A 23,063-nucleotide genomic window follows, 5' to 3' on the forward strand; every position below is an offset into this window, starting at 1 on the left:
ACAATTATACTTTGTGGAAACTTTAGAAATATTGCTTTTATTTTTGCTAAAATCTGTAATCTAAACCCAGTTAATGTTGTGTTTCTAATTCCCCGACCTGTTGGTTTTTATAGATGCGGGGGTCTGACAGTGGGGAATGTCCAGAAATCCCAAATGCCTAAAACCCGGTGGCAGACGTACTGCTTTACGGCAGCCCAATACAAACTAATGGTGCATTCATAATGCAGTCACTTCTATTGCTCGTGATGAGTCGCTTGGACACAGTAGTGCTTTTTGGTCACTTCATCACTCCAATGACGTCATTAGAGCCAGGGAGCATGTGTGCGCGCGTGTGTGAGTGCGTGTGTGCGCCTGCGCAGGGTGACGGGAGACATCTGGCTGATCACTTCCCTTATCATAAACAGCACCGTTTTTACGGAATAAATGATCAACTTACTGAGTTACTAAAGGATGAGTTCACTCAGAATGTAGGATTATTCAAGGTTAACCACTTTAATTTTGCCCCGGTACGTTTAGAAAGCCTCCCGCAGCACTGCCCGTCTCACTGAAGCGGGAGAGAGGAGCTGCTGCCTCGGGGTGAGGAGTGTTAAATTAAAATCAAAAGTGAACTTTATAATTTTCACGGATTTCAATGACATTTACAAGCGTTGGGAAAACTCCAGATTCCGTGATTTCTAGACAGCCCAAAAAAAATGACATCACCGCCTCCTTTCCTTCAACCCGCCTTCATTCACACATACGCGCTATTAGGCTCCTTACACGCGGTGGGTGTGTCAGCAGCCTGGATCGGAGAATACGAGTAGAAGAGAAGCGTGTAGCTGCAAGCGCGCAAATAAGTGCTTAAGTCCAGATGGGAGAATTTACCCCATAGAGAATAGATCTGTTCCTGTTTTGTAAATGTGCTTCTTCCTCTAAGGTTGTGAAGGAACTATTTACCAGAGATTTGTCCCACATGTTTGATTAGCTTAGCTTGGAGCGGTGCTGGCTGAGTGGGGTGACAGGGTAAAGGGGTGGTGCTATGTTATCAGTGATTGGTTGATGTCCTCTGACTGTGTGTTCAGGAGAGTGGCGGTCAGCTGTCAGCCCATCGATGACGATGACGTAGACGTGGCCTGTGAGCGACAAAGAGTTCTGCGAGGAGACGCCGATAACAACATGCTGAAGATCGAGAACCTGACCAAGGTCTGATGCTCCGCTAACGACAGCGGTTAGCATTAGCACTGAAAACTCACAAACTGGGAAATTAGCATTCCAGGTGGCAAACTGGTAAATAACATAAGTCAGTATTAATAAATTACAATATACACATAGGTAGGATTTCAGTAAGCACATTGTTATTTATCTCATAGAATAAGCTTTTCACACTCTGGAACTGTGCATGCGTGACCTGGGGGGTCATAGATCAGAGGAATAAAAACATCAACACAGTCAGCAATCAGCCTGAAAAAACTAATACAGCTACAACTTTGTGGCACTGTCATCCCGTACGGCACCAACCTTCCTTCATTACTGCCAGGTTTAATGAACAATACCAGTAAAAACCAGTACAGACCAATATAAAGCTGTGTAAACCAGTATAACAATATAAACCAGTACAAACCAATATGAACCAGTATACACCAGTACAAACCAAGATAAAGCAGTACAAACCAATATGAAGCTGTGTAAACCAGTTTTATTAGTATAACAGTACAAACCAGTATAAACCAGTCAGGGTGTGAAATTAGGAAAATATTAATGGGCAAGGCAAATGTATTTGTTTAGCGCATTTCATACACAAGGCAACTCAATGTGCTTTACATGATCAAAAAGTGCAACAGAAAACAGCTTAAAATCAATAAGAACATTAAAGTCAGCAACAAAACATTTAAAATCATTAGTAAAAACATTTATTTTTTTTTATTTATTTATTTATTTATTTTTCTTTGTCTGCACATGCTGTCGAAGGTTAACACTACAAGAAGTGCAATCTTTTAACAGCAATGCATATTTTGTTATTGCAATTAAATAAATTTCTTTATTTCATTGCATAATTGTGACCATCACCAGCTCTCCCTAGGGAAGGGTAAGAAATACTTTATTAAAGGGAGGATGTAAAAAAAAGAGGGCAGTGTTACACCAAGGTGAGGGGGTGGAGGGGGGTGGGGAAGTTAACAGGGAAGAGGGATACAAGATAGGAAATGGAATGGGTGGGGAGTAGTCGATAGGTTTCAAGTGATGCGATGTGAAATTGTGGTTGTGTATATTGTGCTTATTGTTGTGTTATCAAGCCAGTTTGGTGACCAGTGTGCGGCTTAGGAATAATGGTGGTGGCTGTGAACAGAGGAAGAAGTGAGTGGAAATTCCATAAAAGAGGTATTTGGGAACAACGTGTCTATGGTTGAGCCCAGTATGAGTGTTATCCCACAGCCCAAGGCCAGTGCATCCATGACAAATGTATTTCCAAGAACCGCCACTGCAAAACCCACGAGCCGCCCCCGGGCCCGAAGAAGCAGTCAGGCCAGCAGCAAGAGCGGGCAATCTAGGGGACCCCGGCGACCACCCCACGGCCAAGCGGCCCCCCGAACGCCCTTAACATCCCAAGCCGAGAGGCAACCATCGCCCTCCCCATACACACCCGAGAAAGCCCCAAGGAACCAAGGACCCAGCGCACCACGCCACCGATCAAACCCCCAACCCCCAGACTTTTTTTTTAAAGCCAGGGCCCCCTCCAAGGGCCAAGCCAGACCGCCTTGCCGGGATGTGGCCCCCTATTCTTGCCCCGACACCCTGCCTCACGGGGCACTGCCCAAGCAGGGGCCGTACCAGTAGGTATGCAAGGGCGCGGCACGCGGCACCCGCCCCGAAAGACCCCCGCCAGGACCGGCCCGGCCAGCCAGCCAATCACCCCGGGCCCCAGGAGCACCCCCCAAGGGCAAGCCCCCGGGCCAAGCCCCCCGGGACGCACCCCCCACCCCCGCCCAGGACCCGGCCACAGCCCAGCAGGACCGCACAGCCCCGAACAGCCCAAGGCCAGCAGCCCAGGGCCCGCCGCCCCCCGGGCAGCGCCAGCCACGGAGCAGCGCCCCCCACCGGCCTGCGAGCTACCGGCGATCCCCACCGCGGGGACGGAGGCACCCCAATGGCACACATCAAGTGCGGAACAGCAGCCCCCAGCCAAAGATGCCCCGGACCCACCCACCAGTCCGCAGATGGCAGGACAGACCCACCAGGCGGCCGACAGCAACCTCCACCACCGGAACAGCTAGCGCCGCCCCCCAGTAAACAGCATCGTTCCGAGGCGCCGAGCAACCCCGCCCCAACCCCGGCGAGGACACCAGCACACCCCCAGCACACCCACCCCCCAAACCGGGTCCGCACACCGCGGGGCCCGCCCCCAAGGCCACCAGCCGACGAAACAAGCACCAAGCCACACCCAAGGGGAGGAAGCGCCCCCGCGCCCCACCAGGCCGACACCGCCCGGAAAGACTCCGCAAAGAGAGACCCCAGCAAAGCCCCCCCGAGACCCACCGCCACGCCTGACCGCACCATCCTGATGTATTTTTACTCTATGCAGTGGCCCAGCCATCAACAGAGGGGCCAGGCCCCCACCGGAGAGGCCCAAATATGTGAACCAACCCACCACCCTGTTATGGTGCCTCTCCATTCCCCAATGGAGAGGCACTTCCCTATCCCCTGTGTGAGTGTGTGTGTTTAGTGAATGTATGGGGTGTAATTAAAAGAAGGGGGATGGAGGGGAGCGGTGCTCCCCATCCTGCCTCTGTGGATATATGTGTATGTGGTGTAATAGGCCGGAGGGTGTAAGTGAAGATACACCCTCCGGGGGGTGGCATGTTGAGGTGTGATTAAAATTGGAGGGATTAGTAGGGTAACTAGAGGTGGGAGTGCCGCCCCCACGCCACTACATAGTGACACAGGTGGCGGCCCCCTCCACCCCCAGTCCCACCATCCAGCCCCCCAAGGGTTGCGTATGGGTGTGTGGTGCATATTGTGAATGGGCCAGACCAGCTGGGAGTGAGGTGAAGTGTACATGTAGGAGGCCTGTCCGGTGTGAGCCGGGCCCGTCCGCATGGCGGGCCACGTGAGATGGTAGATGGTGCAGACGGGCAAGCGGCACTGTGGGCCCCCACGGCACCCCCCAGACCGCGACAGCCCCGCGGAGCACGGCGGCACCCCCCACCCCCGGGCGCAGCCAGGCACCAACCCCGTCCCCCGGTGCCCCAGGGGGCGACCCCCGCCGCTTGCCGGCCCAGAGCGACGCCCCACCGCCGCCAAGGAGAGCGGCCGAGCAGGGGGGAGGCCCGTGCCCGCACCAGGGCCAGCACAGGCCCACCCGGCGCCACGACACAACACCCTCCACCGGAAGGCGGTCCCGGCCCCCCGACGAAAGAGGACACCATCTACCGCCAAGCAGGGCCACCCCGCCAGCCACGGACCGGCAAGCCCGAGTACCGAAGCACCCCCAGCCCGGTACCGCCATCCCACACCAACGCCGCCAGTAGAGCCCCCCCCCCCCCCCCCCCCCATGGAGGGGACCCCCGACGACCCACGCACCGGCACGAGACACCCCCCCGACGGCAGCGCACCCCGGACGACAGCGGGCCCCAAGCCACCAGCCCCGCCCCGCCCAAGGCTGCGCAGCGCCGCCACGAGCCGCGGCCGGTCCCCGGGCAGATGACAGGAGAGCACGCCCCCGGACACCCAGACCACGGATCCACCCCCGGGACACCCCCGCCCCGGAATGGCGCCCACGGCGCCCGGTGCGCCCAGCCAGCAGACCAGCCAATCCCGACGCGGATCCACCAGGCCAAGAGCCACGCGCCGCGCCCCCGCCCACCCACCCAACACGACCCCCGGGGAGGCCCCATAGCACCCCCCACCCCACACCCCTAGCCGTACTGGCCACACCGGAGGGGGGCCCCGCCCGGCCCGTCACGCAAGCGACATCCCTGGCGAAGGTGCACCCCAGGTATCCAAGCCGAGGACCCGCAAGGGCCGACGGAGTAACCCACAGCCACACCCCGCCACCCAGCGACCCAGGAGGCAATCGCCGACCCCGGGCAGCAGCCACCCCCAAAGCCACCCCCACCCCGGATCCCCCCGGACCGGAGCCACGGACCCCACCACCCCAGGCCCCCCAACGAGACCACCCCCCAGCCAACCCACCCGGCACGGCACCGCCCGCCCCCCAGGCGGGAGCAACAGCCCCCCCACCAGCCCCCAGGCAAACGGGAGCCCCCCAAACCCAACCCAACAGGATGGCGGGCGCAAGAGCAAAGGAGGAGGGGGGGGGAGGACGAGACAGGGGGACAGGGAGCAAGGGGAAGGAGCGGCAGAGGAGCACGCAGGGCCCCAGCCCCGGAGGCCAACCAGATGCGCATGCAAGGGGCAACAGCGCCAAATCAAACAGCCCTGGGACCCTGTGAACACCCAGAAGGAATGCACACCCGCGCCGAGGCAACCAGGCACCCCGGCAACCCTCCCCAGCCACCCTGGCCAAGACTACCCCAGAGGCCTAAGGCGGCCCAGGCCTACAGTTGGACTAGTGCGTTAGTAAAAAGTGGTGCTGGCAGTCGTTTGCAGGCTAGATCATCAGGCTTTAAAAATTTAGATTTAATGCAATTAAAAAAGGAGTCCAACGCTCCTCAAAGCACATTATTTTTTTTTGTTTTCTGAGAGCAGACATCTTTTCCATGGAGATAAATTCTGTGAGGAGATTTTGCCATTGGTTTATGTTTAAGGATTTTTTGTCTTTCCAATTTAGTAATATTGTTTTTTTTGCTATGGCTAGTGCGGCAAGGATTGATTGTGATCGGTTTGCTGGAAGTTGAAGCATTGTCAGGTCTCCTATCAGACAAAGATTTGGAGATAAAGGAATTCTGCAGTCCAAAATGGAGGACAGTTTTTCAGTAATTAGAATCCAAAAGTGTTGCACTGGGGAGCAAAGCCATAAGGCATGTAAATAGGAATCCGCTGTATTCTGGGTGCACTGAGAGCAGATGTCTGTTGAGGAGAAGCCCATTTTATGCATTTTCTGTTGGGTAATGTGGGATATGTGGAGGACCTTGTATTGAATTAGCTGAAGGTTTGTGTTTTTCGTCATCTTAAAAGTATTACGACAAATTTCTGTCCAGAAATCAATGCTCGGGGTGATTGAGAGTTCGGCCTCCCACTTAGCGATTGGTAAGTAATTACAGTTGGTGATCGAGAGAGCTCTGTATATTTTTGAGAGTTTTTTTGATTTTGTTGAGATTTTTTTCATATATATATAGCCAGTTCTGGAGGTTGTAAAGTAGTTAAGTCTAGTGGAGTAGTTTTCTTTATTGTTTCTGTTACTTGTAAGTACTGTAGAAAGTTACATTTATTTATACCGAATGCTTGGGTTAGAGTATTATATGTCCTAAGCTTGTCATTTTCAAAGAGGTCTTGGAGATGAGTGATTCCACTCTCTTCCCATGTCTTCAGATAAAGTGGTGTTTTTTTTATTTTTGAAGTCGGGGTTGTGCCAGATTGGAGACAGCATGCTAGTTTTTAATTGAACATTTGTGATGTCCAGGGCTTTCCACCATGCAGTCAGTGTGGAGGCAATTAGTGGGTTTTTAAAGCAGTTGTGATGTTTGAGGGTCGCAGTGATAAAAGGGAGATCAGAGAGTTTAATGTGTTTGCAGTCTAACTGTTCTATTTCTAGCCAGGTGTTGTAGTATTCTTTTGGTTTTAGCCATTCTGTTAAATATAATATTTGGTTTGCTAAGTAATAATGCATGAAATTAGGGGCTTCTAAACCACCCTCGTCTTTGTTTTTTTGAAGGGTTGAAAGGCTTATTTTAGGTTTTTTATTTCTAGCATAGAATTTTGTAGTTGCAGAATCTAATCTTTGAAACCATTGTTTTGGTGGTTTTAGTGGTATCATTGAGAACAGGTAGTTTATTTTAGGTAAGATTTTCATTTTAACTGAGGCTATCCTGCCAAGTAGTGAGATGGGGAGATTGTTCCATCTCCGCAGATCTTCTGTGACTTTGTCCAACATCGGATCATGATTTAGTTTAATTAATTCATTTAAGTTTGGTGATATATTTAAGCCTAGATATCTAATTGTATTTGTGGTGGAGGGGTGTTGTGGATTTTGGTTTGCAGGACTCCATTAATTTTTTGTCAAAGGGAGGATTGATGATTTTGTCCAGTTAATGGAATAGTCGGATAATTTAGAGAAGCTGTTTATTAGATTAAATACTTCCTCTAAAGAGGATTGTGGTTCTTCCAAATAGAGTAAGATATCATCCGCGTAAAGATTAATTTTGTGTTCTGAGATGGATGAGTGGATTCCTTTAATAACAGAGTTCTGATGTACAGCTGCTGCGAGAGGTTCAACGAATATTGCAAAAAGCAAAGGTGAGAGTGGGCAGCCTTGTCTGGTTCCCCTCTGCAGTGTGAAGCTTTGGGATGTTATTTTGTTTGTGGTTACTGAGGCCTTAGGTTTAGAGTATAGGGTGGAGATCCATTGGATGAATGATTCTCCGAAGCCAAATTTGCCAAGGACAGCTAGGAGGAACGACCAGTTGACTCTATCAAATGCTTTTTCTGCATCGAGTGACAAGATTATTTTTTTCTTTTTAGAGTTCTGTGCCATGTTGATCACATTAAACAGTTTTCTCACATTGTCTGTGGAGTGTCTATTTTTAATAAATCCTGTCTGGTCTTGGTGTATAATTGACTGTACGACTTTCTCTAACCTGGATGTGAGTGCTTTGGAAATAATTTTTAAGTCTGTGTTAATAAGTGAGATGGGACGATAGCTTGAGGGTAATATGGGATTCTTGTCTGGTTTAAGTAATAATTTAATGTTCGCTGTATTCATGTGACCTCCTACATGACCTTTATTTTTGATCTCTGTTACTACTCTGAAAAATAGTGGAGCCAGCATTGACCAGAAATGTTTTAGGAATTCAGCAGGGAACCCATCTGGACCTGGTGCTTTGCCTGTTGACATGCTGTCTAAAGCATTTTGTAATTCTTGTAAGGTTAATGGTAAAATTAGTGAAAACATTTAAAATCAACAACAAACATCAACAACAACATGACCAAAAATCTCCCTCTCAATCATACGCAGTAGTTAAAAAAAAAAAAAAAAAAAGTGCCTTTAACTTTGATTTAAAAATGTTCACATGTGATGCTGACTTCAGCTCTGCTGGCAGTTTGTTCCACTTCTTTGCAGGATAACAACTAAACGCAGCATCACCATGTTTACTGTAAGCTCTGGGCTCCACTATCTGACCTGTGTTCATAGATCTGAGAGACCTGCTTCATATCTGACTAACATCTCACTGATGTATTCTGACAAACCCATTCACAGATTTATACACCAGCAGCAGAACTTTCTGACTGGGAGCCAGTGTAAAGACTTTAAAACTGGAGTAATGTGTTCTGACCTCTTTGTTCTGGTTAAGACCCGAGCTGCAGCGTTCTGAACCAGCTGCAGCTGTTTGATGCTCTTTTGGGGGATTCCTGTCAGAAGACCATTACAATAGTCCAGTCTGCTGGAGATAAAAGCATGCACCAGTTTCTCCGGATATTTCTGAGTCTTTAAACCTTTCACTCTGGAGATGTTCTTCGGGTGGTAGAAGGCTGATTTTGTGATAGATTTGATCTGATTGCTGAATGTCAGACCCGAGTCAATCAGAACAGCTTTTAAAGATCTAGACTCAAGATATTTGCTGACAGCAGTCCTCTTTTCCTTGTTACCAAAGACAATCACCTGCATCTTGTCATGATTTAGTTGAAGGAAGTTTTCACTCATCCAGCAGTTTACTTTTTCTAAGCACACACAACACCTCTATGAGACCATAATCATCTGGGTTCAGTGATAGATATAGTTGTCTGTCATCTGCGTAGCTCTGATAACCAACCTTATAGTTCTGTAAAATTTGTCCTAAAGGAAGCATATAAAGGCTAAACAGAAGAGGTCCAAGAGCAGAGCCCTGAGGAACCCCACAGGACATTGGTAATCTGTCAGATTCAAAGTTTCCAATGCTTACAAAACAACTTCGCTCCTCCAAGTAGGACTTAAACAATTGCATTGTTTTTCCATTTAGTCCAACCCATGTTTGCAATCTGTGCAACAAAATTGTATGATCTACAGTGTCAAATGCAGCACTTAGATCCAATAGAATGAGAACAGATATTTTTCCTGAATCAGTGTTCAACCTTAGGTCATTGATCACTTTGATCAGAGCAGTTTCTGTGCTGTGATGAGAACGAAAGCCTGACTAAAATGTATCAAATATTTTGTTGAATGTTAAGAATTGACTCAGTTGGTTTTTGATCCTTCGATGTTGGCTCTTCCTATCATTGTGAAGCAGAATTCACCAAGCGTTGGATTGTTCACCCACTAATAGGGAACGTGAGCTGGGATTAGACCGTCGTGAGGCAGGTTAGTTTTACCCTACTGATGATGTGTTGTTGCAATAGTAATTGATGATCTTAACTATGAATGGAAGGTTGCTGATTGGTCTATAGTTAGCCAGTATAGAGGCATCCAGTGTTCTCTTTTTTAACAGAGGTTTCACAGCAGCTACTTTCAGGGATTTTGGTACGGTGCCTGATTGGAATGAGCAGTTAATTATCTGACACAAATTAGTGAAAATTGACTTTACAACAGTTTTAAAGAAGTTTGAGGGTATTGTGTCAAGGCAACACATTGATGGATGCAGCTGCTGAACAGGTTCCTCTATTGTTTTTGGGTTCACTGTAATAAACTCTAACATTGTAGTTGACTCATCTCTCAGTGGTTTAAACTGTTCAAGCATTTTGTTATTTTGTTCTGATGTTTGACCTTATTGATTGTATTTTTTCATTGAAATATACAGCAAATTCATTGCATTTTCCAGTTGACAGTATTTCAGGGGCTATCTGATCTGGGGGGTTGTGAGCTTTTCAATTACAGAAAACAATGTGCGAGAGTTGTTGACATTTTTAGCAATAATTTCAGAAAAGTATTGCTGCCTTGCTTTGAACAAGCCATCATTGAATTTTTGCAGACTTATTTTGTACAGTTCTAGTTGAATTTGGAGTTTTGTTGATCTCCATTTACGCTCAGCTCTTCTACAGTCAAATTTCAAATTCTGCATTATCTCAGTCCTCCTCCAAGGTATTTTCTGTGTTTGGTTTTTTCTTAGTTTTGATTGGAGCCACCACATCTATGGCATTACAGACCTTTGTATTAAACTCATCCAAAAGATTATCAACTGTCTCAGCACTCAAAGTTGGTGTCATCGCTATGGCTTCCATAAACTGTGCACGTGTTGTCATTTACGTACCTTTTCTTTAAACACACAGAAGTAGAACAAGATACGATACAACAAGATACACAACAACAAGATATATACACACAAAAGTAGGGGGAACAAATGTTACAGTCTCTAAGTAAAAAAAGACACAAAAATGATCAGATAGAGCTAAGCTTCTTCCATCAACAGCAGAGATATCAACACCTTTAGAGATTTAGAGATAATCAAATCAAAAGTGTGACCTTGAGTGTTTGTCGGACAAGTCACATGTTGTTTCAGACCAAAAGTGTCCATTAAAGCATACAGTTCTTTGGCAGTATTGTCCATGTTATTGTGTACATTAATATTAAAGTAACCTGTTATTACAAAAGTTGTATTCAGTGCATGACAGCAGTTCAGTCTACTCATCCATGAGTTCTCCAGAATATTTTGGGAGTCCATAAATGACTAAAAACAGAACTCTTGAATCACCCTTCACTAAGAACGACATATATTCAAAGGAGATAAAATCACCAAATGTTATTTCTTTGCACTGAAATATTGATTTAAAGATGTCAGCAACTCCACCACCTTACTTGCAAGTATGACACTTATTGAAATAAATAAAGTCTTGTGGTGCACTTTCATTGAGAATAGTATTACTGATAACATCATTCAACCACGTTTCATTAAGAAGGAAAAAGTCCAAGTGATTTGTCAAAATAATATCATTAATTAGCAGTGATTTTTTAACAAGAGATCTAACGTTAAGAAGAGCTAATTTTAAAGACTTTGCTGGAGACACTGGTGGACTCTTTGGATGACATGTTATTGTCGTCAAATTTTTATCTCTAAGCTTTTTGTTTTTCTTAAATTTAACAATTTTACTTGTGTTACCTGTCACCATAGACATGAAAGAAGCTGCATTAACTCCATAAGGCCCTGAATTTTTCTGGTTGTTTCTAAAAATAGAGGTGTTGCAGTCGAGATCCAGCACACATCAGACCTGTGTTGCTCTAAGTTAAACACAGCTGGCCTGAGGAGAAGAGTGATCCTGGGCCTGGTATCGTCGAGGAGGGATGGGTGGTGCTGATTGGTTCTTTAGTGGAGAGAAGATGGGATCGTGGTGGGGTGTCAGTCTTGTGCCATCCAGAACCAGCTCATTCATCTGGGCCGTTAAATCCAGGAAGGCAGGGGGTAGGAGAGAAGCTGAATGAGATGGAAGTAGGTGATTTTTGGGGTGAAGCAGGTGGGTCCTGAGATGTGTGGATAAAGTTGACCTCTTCATTTTGGCGATTTTGATTTTCACGTCTTGATGGAAGCTTATCGACTCCATGTTCTTTTCTTGTTGTTTTGTTCATCGATGGAACATATTGTCCTCTGTCTTTATCGGAACTGAGAGCAGTGTGACTGGTGAAGTAAAATAAGTTGGATGTGAAAAGTTTCACTTCAGCCTTGTTTAGACACAGTCCATCTGCTCTAAAAAGATGACGACGTTCCCAAAAAATCTGAACATTCTTTATAAAATTAGTGAAAGGGCAGCACAAGCCAAAGATAAACATTTATTCACAGAGAAAATCCTTGAGAATTTCAGATCTCCTCTGCGGATTGGAGGTATCGGGCCACTGATGAACACTTTAGGCTGCAAACAGCTCACAGTTTTTAGCAGATGGGTGAAATCCTGCTTTAACACCTCAGACTCTTCCTTGGCTAAATCATTTAATCCAAAATGAATCACAACATTCTTCAAATGTAGGTAATCTGCCACAGTATGCAATATTTTGTCAACCAGATCTGATACTCTGTCATTAGGTAAGCAGATAACTTTCACGTTGTTGCGAAACATCTTCTGGGCATCTTTAACAGAAACGTCTCCCACTATCAGTGTGTGAGGTTGTTGGTTTGGCCAACCATGTCGCTTTTGTTTTCCTGAAGCACTTTCAGTCTTTGCATTTCCAGAAGGTTGTGTGATGACCTCATTAGAGCAAGATCCTAGGTCATTCAGCAGTGGGGCGAATCGATTATCCTTGTCTACATAAAACTGGGTTTGTGATTTGGTGATCCTCCTGCCTTTAACAGATGTCCACTTTTATGCCTGGGCAGACAAGGGAGTTGTCGTCAAGGCTGCAGTCTGAGAAGAGAGTGCAGGCCAGTCCGTCTCATTACTGATATCAGGGCGCTTTGCTCGGCTTGTTAGCCTTTGAAGTGGATATGACTTTTTCTTAGGCTTAACTCTATGGGTCTTCCAGGAAGGACTTGCGCCTGTTGGCTTATCAAAGGGAACAGGATCCTCCCTAGCTCTGATAGCCTTGTTAGCACAAGCTGGTAGTGAGTTAGCTTTATCCACTCTGCTGTTTTGGAGCAGCGACACAGTTGTATCATTATCATATCCAAAGTGTCCATTAATCTCAATGTTTACGTGTATTCCTCGCACTGTAGTCTCCAGTTCAGTAATCTTAAGACTGCTGTATTCTGTTGTGAAAGAGCCATTTTTCTGGTAGTTAGCTTGCTACTTGTAGCTAGCTAGCTTGCTATTTAGCTTTCTAGTTGAGCCAGTGAATAAAAAATGAGTAGATGATTACCTCAGAGCCAGAGTCAGATGGGTAAATGATAGTTTGTTGTTGAAGTATCGTATCCTTTCTTAGAAGAAAAAGTTCATGTTTAGTAAATAATTTAATCTGTGAGCTCAGCTCTGCTGTTTTGCTGCTGCCAGCTCAGTCAACTGGGGCAATTTTGGCCTCCGTAGTCTAAAAATAGGGGCATTGGGGGCATTTTTTTAAATGATTGGGGGCCATGGAAAAAAATGTAGGTACAGCTTGGATATTTTTATAGATTAAAATAAAATAAATGAAAAGCACACCCTTTCTTTTTCAGAGATAAGTTTCTCAGTAGCTGTAATCGTTCATAATTGTTGCTGGCAGGATACATCTTTTTATCAACGTGTTTCCGAGAGCTTGGACTGGTTCACTTGTGGGTGTCGGGTCTTAACCAAGTAGCGGTCCAGGATGTATCGGTAGGTAGGCTATGACTTGAGTAGCGCTGTTGGTGCGTCTGTGTGTGTGACGGGCGGTGGCGCATACCTCGGAGCTCTTGTAAACAGCACTCCAAAACCTTTTGCGGAGAATAATATGTTGTTGACAAAAAACTTGCGGGCAAATTTGGCCCGTGGAACTAGGTTTTTGTGGACATTCTTGACTAAACTGAGGGCCAAATGGGACTTCCGGGAAGATGGCAATGTGAGCAGCTGCGCTGTTTTGAGCTCCTCGTAGTCGGTTAAAAAAGCCCCACTAAAACTAGTTAACTCGATATACAAATGGTTTACATCTTGTAATGAGTGGCGATACTAAACGTAAAAGCCGCAGAATCAAGAAATCAACACAGGAACAGGCTGTGATTCAGCGCTCCCTGATCGAAGTGAGCAGAACCCGGTGACAACACGGTAGGGATTGCCGACCCAGACCACACCGAGGCCCTCAGAGCGGGGCTAGCAAATATCACATAAAAGACCTCCACCAAAACATCAGAGAGGAGCTGCAAATATTTAAGAACGACATAAAGAGTGAAATGAAACAAGAATTGATTTCGCTTTGAGAAGAAATTGACCACAAACTCCAAGAAAACAACAAAGAGTTACGAGACCAAAAGGCTAAGCTAACCAAAGCCGAGGGCCGTATAACCGAGCTGGAGGCGTGTAATACCGATGCGAACGAAGCACTGCTGAAACTACTAAACCAGACCCGACATATGCAAGACAAATTAACGGAGCAGGAAACGAGGTCACGTAGAAACATCTGCATATTCGGTCTACCAGAAGAAACCTAAGGAAGCTCAATGCTGAACTACGTAGATCAACTGCTGAAAGCAGAATTGGAGCTTCCTAAGGAAATACAACTGCAAATACAGCGTGCCCACAGAACTCCGCCACTAAAATGGAGCACAGGTGCCCCTCCGAGATCAGTAGTAATCAACCTCCTACAGTTTGAAACCAAAGAAATGATCCTGAAAAAGGTGTGGCAGAAGAAGGTGAAAGTGGGAGGAAAGATAATCGGGTTTGACCACGATTATCCACCCGCAGTTGTTCAGAAACGTCGATCATACCTGGGCACAAAGAAGGCACTAAGGGAGAAAAACATCCATTTCCAGACCCCGTTTATAAAAATACGAATCCACTGGAATGACGGAGTAAAAAGTTATGATAACGCTGAAGAAGTCACACGGGATATGAGCGCAAGAGGATTCTCACTAGACATGCCGAACGACATCGATGGACGAGAGGAAGGGAGACTCCTCGGAGCACAAGGATGGCAGCGAGTGGGAGACAGTGGATCGAACGAGGACACGGCACAGCGAGCGAGGGAGAAACTACAGGGTTACCAGAGGGAGTAATCACAACTCATCTGGAGAAATGTACAAAAACACTATTATTGTAAAACCTGGTTAGGGTAAGATTACAATAAATGTGAAATGATTAAAATATGACTGGGATAAGGCAGAGAGCAATAATAGCTATTAAACAGGTTCAATTTACATAGAAATAAAACATCTTAGTGGGAGATTATCAGTACACCGGGGCTTTAACTATAACTATTGTAATGTTTTTCCAACTGACAGAGAGGAGGACAAGTTTAAAAAATGTTGGACACGTCTAGACAGGGGAGAGAGCCTCAAGATGGTTATATATCAATGTCTAGGGATGGGCCCCCATGCGAGATGAGCATTCCGTATCCCCCCTCCAACAGGGACTTTGGGGGAATAGTCCCTGTATGAACAACATCGTACTTCCATCGTATGGAAGTACGATGTTGTTCATTTTGTTGATAAAATGTTTCTTTTTTGCTTGGTTCTGAGTTGCGTGGGTGAACATGCAAATGTAATAATCTGATATAATGGTATATAACAGTCTGAAAATATTGTCGCTTAATATAAATGGTTTGAATTCACCAATAAAGAGAGGAAAATCATGACAAAACTGAAAAAATAGAGGGTACAGGTTATATTTTTACAGGAAACACATCTATCACAGACAGGAATTCATACTACAGAACTTGTAAGCAAGGACATAAAATAGGAGTCATTATATTCATTTCCAACTCAACTAAATTTCTTTGTGAAAAAATAACTCAAGATAAAGAGGGAAGATATGTAATTGTGAAGGAGAAACTGGAAAATGAACTACTCTGGTAAATGTATATGCCCCCCCAGAAACTGATAAACAATTTTTCAGATCTATGTTAAATATAATAGCAATGGAAATTTTAATTTGCGGAGGGGATTTCAACATAGTGTTAAATCAGAATTTAGACACAACGAGCATGAGGAAAAACAAAAGACAGTTGGCAAGGTTTGTAAAGCTGAGATGGGAATGATTGATATATGGAAGAACATTAATTCTACCAAAAAAGACTTCACTCTTTACTCAGTAACACATAAGTTCTATTCAAGGATTGATTATTTTTTTATAAACAAGGGCGACAGGTATAGAAATGACCCGTGGGCCTCGCTAATATCTGACACTAAAACCAGTACAAACCAATGCAAAGCAGTGTAAACCAATATAAACTGTACAAACCAGTGTAACCAATATGAACCAATACAAACCAGTATAACCAATATAAACCAGTACGCACAAATACAAACCAGTATAAACTAATATAAACCAGTACAAACCATTATAACTCACTATAAACCAGTATACAGACTGGGAGAGTTGGCCAATCCTTCACTGTGTCACACACCATTGGCAGGTCCAGCTTCACTGCTGTTTTGCACCAACTGGTGTCTGTGTTAACTGATGACTGCCTTCTGAGCACGAGCAGCTAGCACTAAGGGGGCGTGGCCTCCTCAAATCCTGTGCTGACATCAGATGAACCCTGTTTCCTTTCAGGTGTATAAATCCAGGAAGTTGGGTCGTATCCTGGCCGTGGACCGTCTGTGTGTGGGTGTGAGACCAGGGGAGTGTTTCGGCCTGCTGGGAGTGAACGGAGCCGGAAAAACAAGTACCTTCAAGATGCTCACGGGAGATGAGGGCACGACCGGAGGAGAGGCTTTCATCAGTGGGAGCAGGTCAGAGGGCACACACACACACACACACACACACACACACACACACACACACACACACACACACACACACACACACACACACACAGGCTTGTGAGGTAATATTCCTGCACATTGTGACCTATGTCAATAAGTCGAGCTTTTGTGGTTTCCACGAGCATTAATCTACACCCCTTTGGATGGTCTCCTCCACAATGAGGTGCAGCTGTCCTTCAGCACAGACACTTTCTGCTGAGCGGTTTTGGACGTGTTTCTCTGGAGGATCTGAAATCTGGTCAGAACCGAGGGACACGTTGGGAGGAACCAACCTCCTGAGGGTGACCTTTGACTTCCTGAGGGTGAACTTTGACCTCTTGCGTGATGCGAGGATGGTTGTCAGTTTAGCGGAGACATTTCCTGCTTCTCGTGCACGCGCTGTCCATAAATAATGAACTGATGAACAAACAACCAGATGAAAAGGTGAAGACATTTGTTTACTGTTTAAGTAAACAAACAAACAAACAAACAAAGAAGAGATGGAAAGATTGTTTGTTTTCTTTCCTTTAACCAACAGAAATGACAAGATGTTTGTGCACTTGTTCTTTGTTTGTGTGATTGTATGAACAAACCCAATAAGATCCAAAGATGTTTATTGTTTACTGGAGTAAACAAACAGACGGACTAATGAATGATTAGCCATGTGAAATGATGTTTGTTTGTTGTTTTTAAATTTGTTTTGTTTGTGATGACATTTGGCTGAACAGTGGTGGAAAACGTTTGTAAATGTCTGCGTGCGAGGGTTTTCTTTTGTTGTAAAGGTGCAGACGAGGCCTGAGACCTGCAGGGGGCGCTCCTACTAAATAACACAGACTAACTCACTGCTGTACTTTCCATCGCTGCATGTGATCTACTGTTTGTGTGGTCACACACTGTCCTGATGTTTTCCTAGTGAACTGTTTCTGTCATTAAAGCAGAAAAACTCTTCTTTTTCTTCTTCTCTTCTCAGAGGAAGCACAGAAACTTTACCCACCGCCATGTTTAATCAGAGATAATGAACGTGTTTCTCAGATCTCAGAAAACCTTCATCTTAACTTCTCCCACAGGCAGGAAATGCTAACTTCATCTGAACATAATCTTTTCCCTCCTCCAGGCTAAAAGCTCCCCAGTATAAGCCCCAGACCAACTTCCAGTTTAACAGTGAAGAAGCTTCTGGGACAAAAAGTTGCAGTAGAAACAACGAGCACAGGCCACTTTACAAAAAGCTGTGATGTCAATTCGAGGAATTTAATCAAAAGTGTTTACGAGAATCAGCGACGACAGCAAGAAGCTGGTTTCACTGGTTTGTGTGTCTTTATATAGTCACATCACTGGAATCTCCACAACACTTTCACTTCTGAGTGAGTCCATGGTTAGTGGGAGCTTCTACAGGTTATAAATCAGGAGGTTTGGAGACGTCTGAAGGTCTTTGAGTGATGAGTGAGGAAGCTTCAACAGTCGGTGAGTAAAGATCCAATCGTCACAAACTGCTTTAAAAACTGCTTTTATTCTGAAAACTGAAAACACCACGTTGGAGGCGTCTTCTCTCATGCAAAATATAAACTACTGAGTCTTATTCATTGACAGCACTTAACAAATAAAGCAGGTATAGCTCAACAACTAAAACTGATCAATCAGTCTTTATAGATTAAAGTGTCAGATCACAACAGAAGTGATGTCATGATACCAACGGGCAGGGCCGTTTCTAGCTTTATGGGGACCCAATGCAAGATGCTGTTTAGGAGCATCTATTGCAGAGGTTCCCAACCTTTTTTGGTTCGTGACCCAATTTTGGGATTATAAATGTCGAGCAACCTCAGAAAAAAAAATCTTCTAGTATTTGTTTTTGATCATGTTAAATAAAGTGTGTTACATATACAGAGTAGGCAGGATTAGTGCACAAAGTGACAAGTGCACCACCTCATATATTTTTATCCTGCATTTTATTTGAACTAGATTTATATTTGATAAAGTTGAAGTATAAGATAGTTATGTGATATGTATTTTTAAACTGATCATTCCAAACATTTTCAAAACTAGAATTTAAAAACATTTTTTTCCTAAAACTCTGGGTTATTTCACCACTCGTGAATATTGAAAATCCTTTACATGAGGCCATTGTAGCTTGTCTCTGTGTCTTATAATAATTTGTTTATTAGTTTTTTTTCAACTAACATTAAAAATATAGCATTGCATCAGAAAAACATTTCTTTTTGAAAACACAATATGAACAAATTTCATATTTCCCATGTTTTTCATTTTATTTTTTTTGGGCATTTTTTCTTCAAAATACATTATTATAGATCAACATTATCATAACAGTAATCAAATGCTGCATCAGAAACCAGTTAAATGAAATGTTCATAATTATACTGGTCATTATTCACAAAATATGATACTTTCACAAAAATGTATGTATAGTATTTTAATTTCTAATATATGTTATTGGTTTTCTGGAAATTGTATTTCTGCTGCATCGCTGAGCAATCCTACTTTAACTTTGTATCAATTGTTTTTCCAAAAACATTCTGGTTTTCCCAAATTGCAGAAATCCATTCCAGGCTTTTTAAATACATTTCCTGGAAAGGAGTGCTCATCAGTTGGCTTAATATGGTCATATATGAAATGCATATTTATTTTAATCAGTTTTGACTTCTGCATTTGTTAAGTTATCATCATGGCTGCTAGCCTTGCAAAGTGTTCCTTTGATCAGAGAATAACAAATGCAATTTGGATCACGATACCAGGTTTGAAGCTACAGAGAAGCTACTATATATGCTTCCATCACAAGAAGCTGTACCTCATGAAGTATGAAATTGAAAAAATACTCCCCAAAAAAGAGAAAATGGTTTTGATATTTCTTATGATACTCGAGAAAAATTATAACGAATGATTTCAAGACACAGAGACAAGATACAATGGGGTCATGTAAAGGATTTTCAATATGTGTGAGTGGTGAAATATCCCAAAGTTGTTTCCTGAAGACCCAAACATGTTCCATCCCCAAACACCAACAAACCTTTTTCCAATTTTAAGGAGCTGGCATGTCTACCAGATAAGATGTATAGCAGATCTTTTTGTATATTCTGAGTGAATAGGTAGAGCCGTATTACTATATCAAATCTCAGTTTCCTATGTTGTGTAGTTCCTGAGAAATTGGAAGCAGAATATAGAAGAAAACAAAACAAAAATCGACACAAACCACACTTAATAAATTGTCCATATCTCAAAAAGGTTTCATCCAATCAAACTAGAAATATACAGGGTGCCCATTTAATAATCACAGAACAATTGGTAAACATTTCAGAATCTTTTTAGACCTAAGTGTGTGGACCATTTGTTGAAATGACATGGATGACCCCTCTAGATTGTGGCTCTTTCAAAGGTATTTTTCAACAGTCTGGCTCTTTGGATGAGCAGGATTATAATATATTATAATAAAACTCCATACAAAAAGAAATAACTTGTTTTACAAAAACCATGATTATAATATACATTGCAGTAAATAACAGTTTACCTAATGTAACTTTATTTTTTAAAATCAGTTTAATCCAGCACGGGTACATTTCAGTTCGTAGCAGTCACGTACCAAGATTTTAAGAGAATCTCTGCACGGAGGTAAACTCAGTACGTGACATCGGTCCCAGGACCATTTTACATTCCACTCGCAATGCATCATGGGACGGTTGAGTGTGACTGGTGTGACTAGTATACATCCAGGTATTTCTCATGTAGCAGCTCTGCTCTGTGTGTAACGTTGATGTTGCAGTGTTAAGATAAAGTCCAAAGCCTGACCTCCTGTGAAGCACATTGAGTTACCTTGTGAATAGAAAGTGCGATAGAAATAAATTGATGCCAAAGACATTCTGAGAAGTCTCTAAATATAAAGACGGGTTGGGCCTCCTCATCTTAACCTGAGGAACTGGTTTCACTAAACAATGAAAAACATTTAAACAGAAACTTCATGGCCTTTATCAACAGTTGTTCAAACCAGTAATGTATCAGCTCAGGTTTTATTCATTTTAAATTCTATCCTTAAAAACAAATCATAGAAAACATTTTCAGAGCCAAGGATAAGATGAGACTATTGTTATGTGGTACAGGTGAACAGTTCTCAGGTAAAGAAGGATGAAACACACAGAGCAGCACAAGCAGGAAAAGGTCTTTGTCCTTTGTTTGATTTGGACACTTTCCACTTCCTTTTGTTATCCTAATGATATGTCCATGGACCTCAGAGCTCCTGCACAGGGGAAACCATTATTATTATTATTGTTTTGGTAACAAATCTGTTTGTATCAATAAGTTGATGAAACCGTTCCAACGTGTTGGCATACGATCAGTAAAAGAAAAATGAAAATTGGAATTTTGTTCACTGGGAATCTGATTGTTGGTATTTTGTTATGGACTTGCTGCAGCCTTCCAAATGGTCAGCCCTTAGGTTAGGTCCTCTGATCGGAGGCGTAACAGTAACAACAAAAAAACAAAAAACTGCAGCTTATAAAGATGTAAACTATGTTCACTTTAATGGACAGACTGGTCTGTGATCCAGAGCTGAAAGTGTGTCTCTGGGAATCTGCTGCTGTTTGGTGTTCTCAGTGTTATGTATTGTCAGCATAGAACTTTTAATGCTGGTGTTTCAAATGACCTGGACATAACTAAATTTGTTTCTTTCATTACTTCATATGATTAGATTTACTACATCATCACTAACCCTGATACATGTCATTAAGAGGAATGTATTTTAGCTGAGCTCTTCCTGCTGCATGCATGAGCAGAGTGTGTTGCATGTTGACCAGCTGCAGAGCTGCATGTGAGTGTTTCTCTCCTGTTCCATGGAAGATGTGTGTACATGAGAAACAATCAAGTTCTTCCAAGTTAAGCCTTTATAAATCCTGAACTATAAATCCTCCGTGACTCTCTAACCGGAGTCACTATCCCATAGTGTCGCCGGCTCTATTCCGCGCACCCTGTAGAGGCCCCGAACCTCTCTTTCATTGGTCCTTCGAGCCGGATAGAGCCCCTCCACGACGCTATGGAACCAACAGAGCATGATGTCACGCCAGCATACCAGGACGCCACAGTGAGATATGTTCGTTCCCAGAGAGAGCAACATCTACCCCTCCATCTAAGCAAATTCATGATGGGCTATGAACCTCAACACTCAGATGAACCTCCAAAGGATCTAACCCTTCCCCTCTTGCGGGCTAGCAATTCGAGGGCCACATCTGTGAGGAGCAAGCACGCACACAAGTTACACTCGTTTGGACACCAACATGGTGAGTCACGGGCTCCATCTCAAAACAGTGTTATGTCACGGCGCTCGGCTACAAGGTCCATCTCTGAGGTGGGTCTACGTTCCCATCCGAGCTCCTACCACTCATCTGCAGGTGTACACCCCCCACATGCTCTGTCAGCAGTCCAGGAAGCCATACTCCAGGAGGGTATCCACCGCCTGGAGCTCGAGGAGTTACAGTGCCAGATCATGGAGGACAGTAATGCTGACCTGGAGTGTCAACGCCTAAACACTAAAGCCAGGGAAGCACAACGCCAACAGCAGGAGGCACAAGAGGCACGTGAAGCTATCACTAAACGTCTCGACAGGCAAAGACAACTCAAGAAGAAGGAGAAAGAGCTTCAGGTAGCCAAGCTAGTAACCTCACTGCTTCAAGAGCCAGAGAGAGAAGGGACATATAGCGGTGCTGCATCACCAAAGAGCTGCTACTCTTTACCATCAAGCTCACAGCCCTGTAGAACTGAAAGACTCGAGCACATAGCTACCATGCCCAAGTCTTCACATGTGGGACACTCACTCCAGCTGCCTCTCTTCGAGTCTCCTCCTACATCACAGAACCAGCAGCCTCCATCAGCTCAACCAGTGATCCAACATTCTTTGGTTCAAAGCACTGTCATCCCTCCTGCAATGCACCCGCTACCACAGGTGGCCCTTCCTGCTGCACCCTCTGCATTATTGCACCCAACTCTCACCGTGCCTGCTCACATCGAGCCCCCTATAATGTCACACCAAGCCTCTGTAGTTACTGCTGGTATTCAAGGCCCTTGACATTCTGCTGCAGGACCCACAGTAGAACCGTGTTTGACTACTAGTGCTGTTCCCCTATACCAGCACATGAATCCTGCCGCACACTTCAAGGTCCCGGTTCCGCCTTCATGCACACCAGGGCATCCAGGTTTAGAGACACTGATCACCTCTCCTTATGGTATTCCCCAGCCAATACAGCCAGTATTCAAACGTGACCGCGAGAGTGACTTTGCCCGTCTCAAGATGGCCCTGGATAACTTGATGGGCAGTCATGGACATCTGAATCAACAATATAAGTACCAAGTGCTTCTTGACCACTTGAAGCTACCCAGTGCTTTACACCTAGCTAAGGCATATATGTAAGAAAAACAACCCTACACTGCTGCACTACAGGCATTGCAAGATAAGTACGGCCAACCAAGGCAGCTCCCCCAGTCAGAGCTAGGTGCTATCCTCAACTCGCCTGCTATCAAGTTCAATGACTCTGAGGCTTTTGACTCATTTATCCTCTCTATCCAGTGTCTTGTGGGCATGCTTGGGACACTTGAAGGACCAAATGGTTTTGAGTTGAGGTGTGGATCTCACGTGGATTGCCTTTTGAGCAAAATTCCCCCATCCTTCAGAGACAGTTTTATCGAATATTGTCTGAACCGTGGAATCCTTCGAACAGGGTTCGATATGACTTA

The 23,063-nt window shown here is 44.4% G+C and overlaps 2 protein-coding genes across 2 annotated transcripts in view; both read left to right on the top strand.

Moving 5' to 3' along the window:
* LOC114458869 (uncharacterized) overlaps positions 1–23,063 on the top strand; it is a 218,649-nt gene that overhangs the window by 93,310 nt on the left and 102,276 nt on the right. The gene's annotated exons all lie outside the window — the stretch shown is intronic.
* The window catches only part of LOC114458870 (kinesin-related protein 4-like), a 168,696-nt gene continuing 163,282 nt past the window's right edge, over positions 17,650–23,063 (top strand). The window contains exon 1 of the mRNA XM_028441249.1: positions 17,650–17,798. Coding sequence (XP_028297050.1) covers positions 17,774–17,798 — 25 coding nt within the window. The 5' untranslated portion in view covers positions 17,650–17,773. The remainder of the gene's footprint in view (positions 17,799–23,063) is intronic.

This window comes from Gouania willdenowi, unplaced genomic scaffold (assembly GCF_900634775.1).
Source record: "Gouania willdenowi unplaced genomic scaffold, fGouWil2.1 scaffold_1_arrow_ctg1, whole genome shotgun sequence".
In the NCBI taxonomy this organism is placed as follows: Eukaryota; Metazoa; Chordata; class Actinopteri; order Blenniiformes; family Gobiesocidae; genus Gouania; species Gouania willdenowi.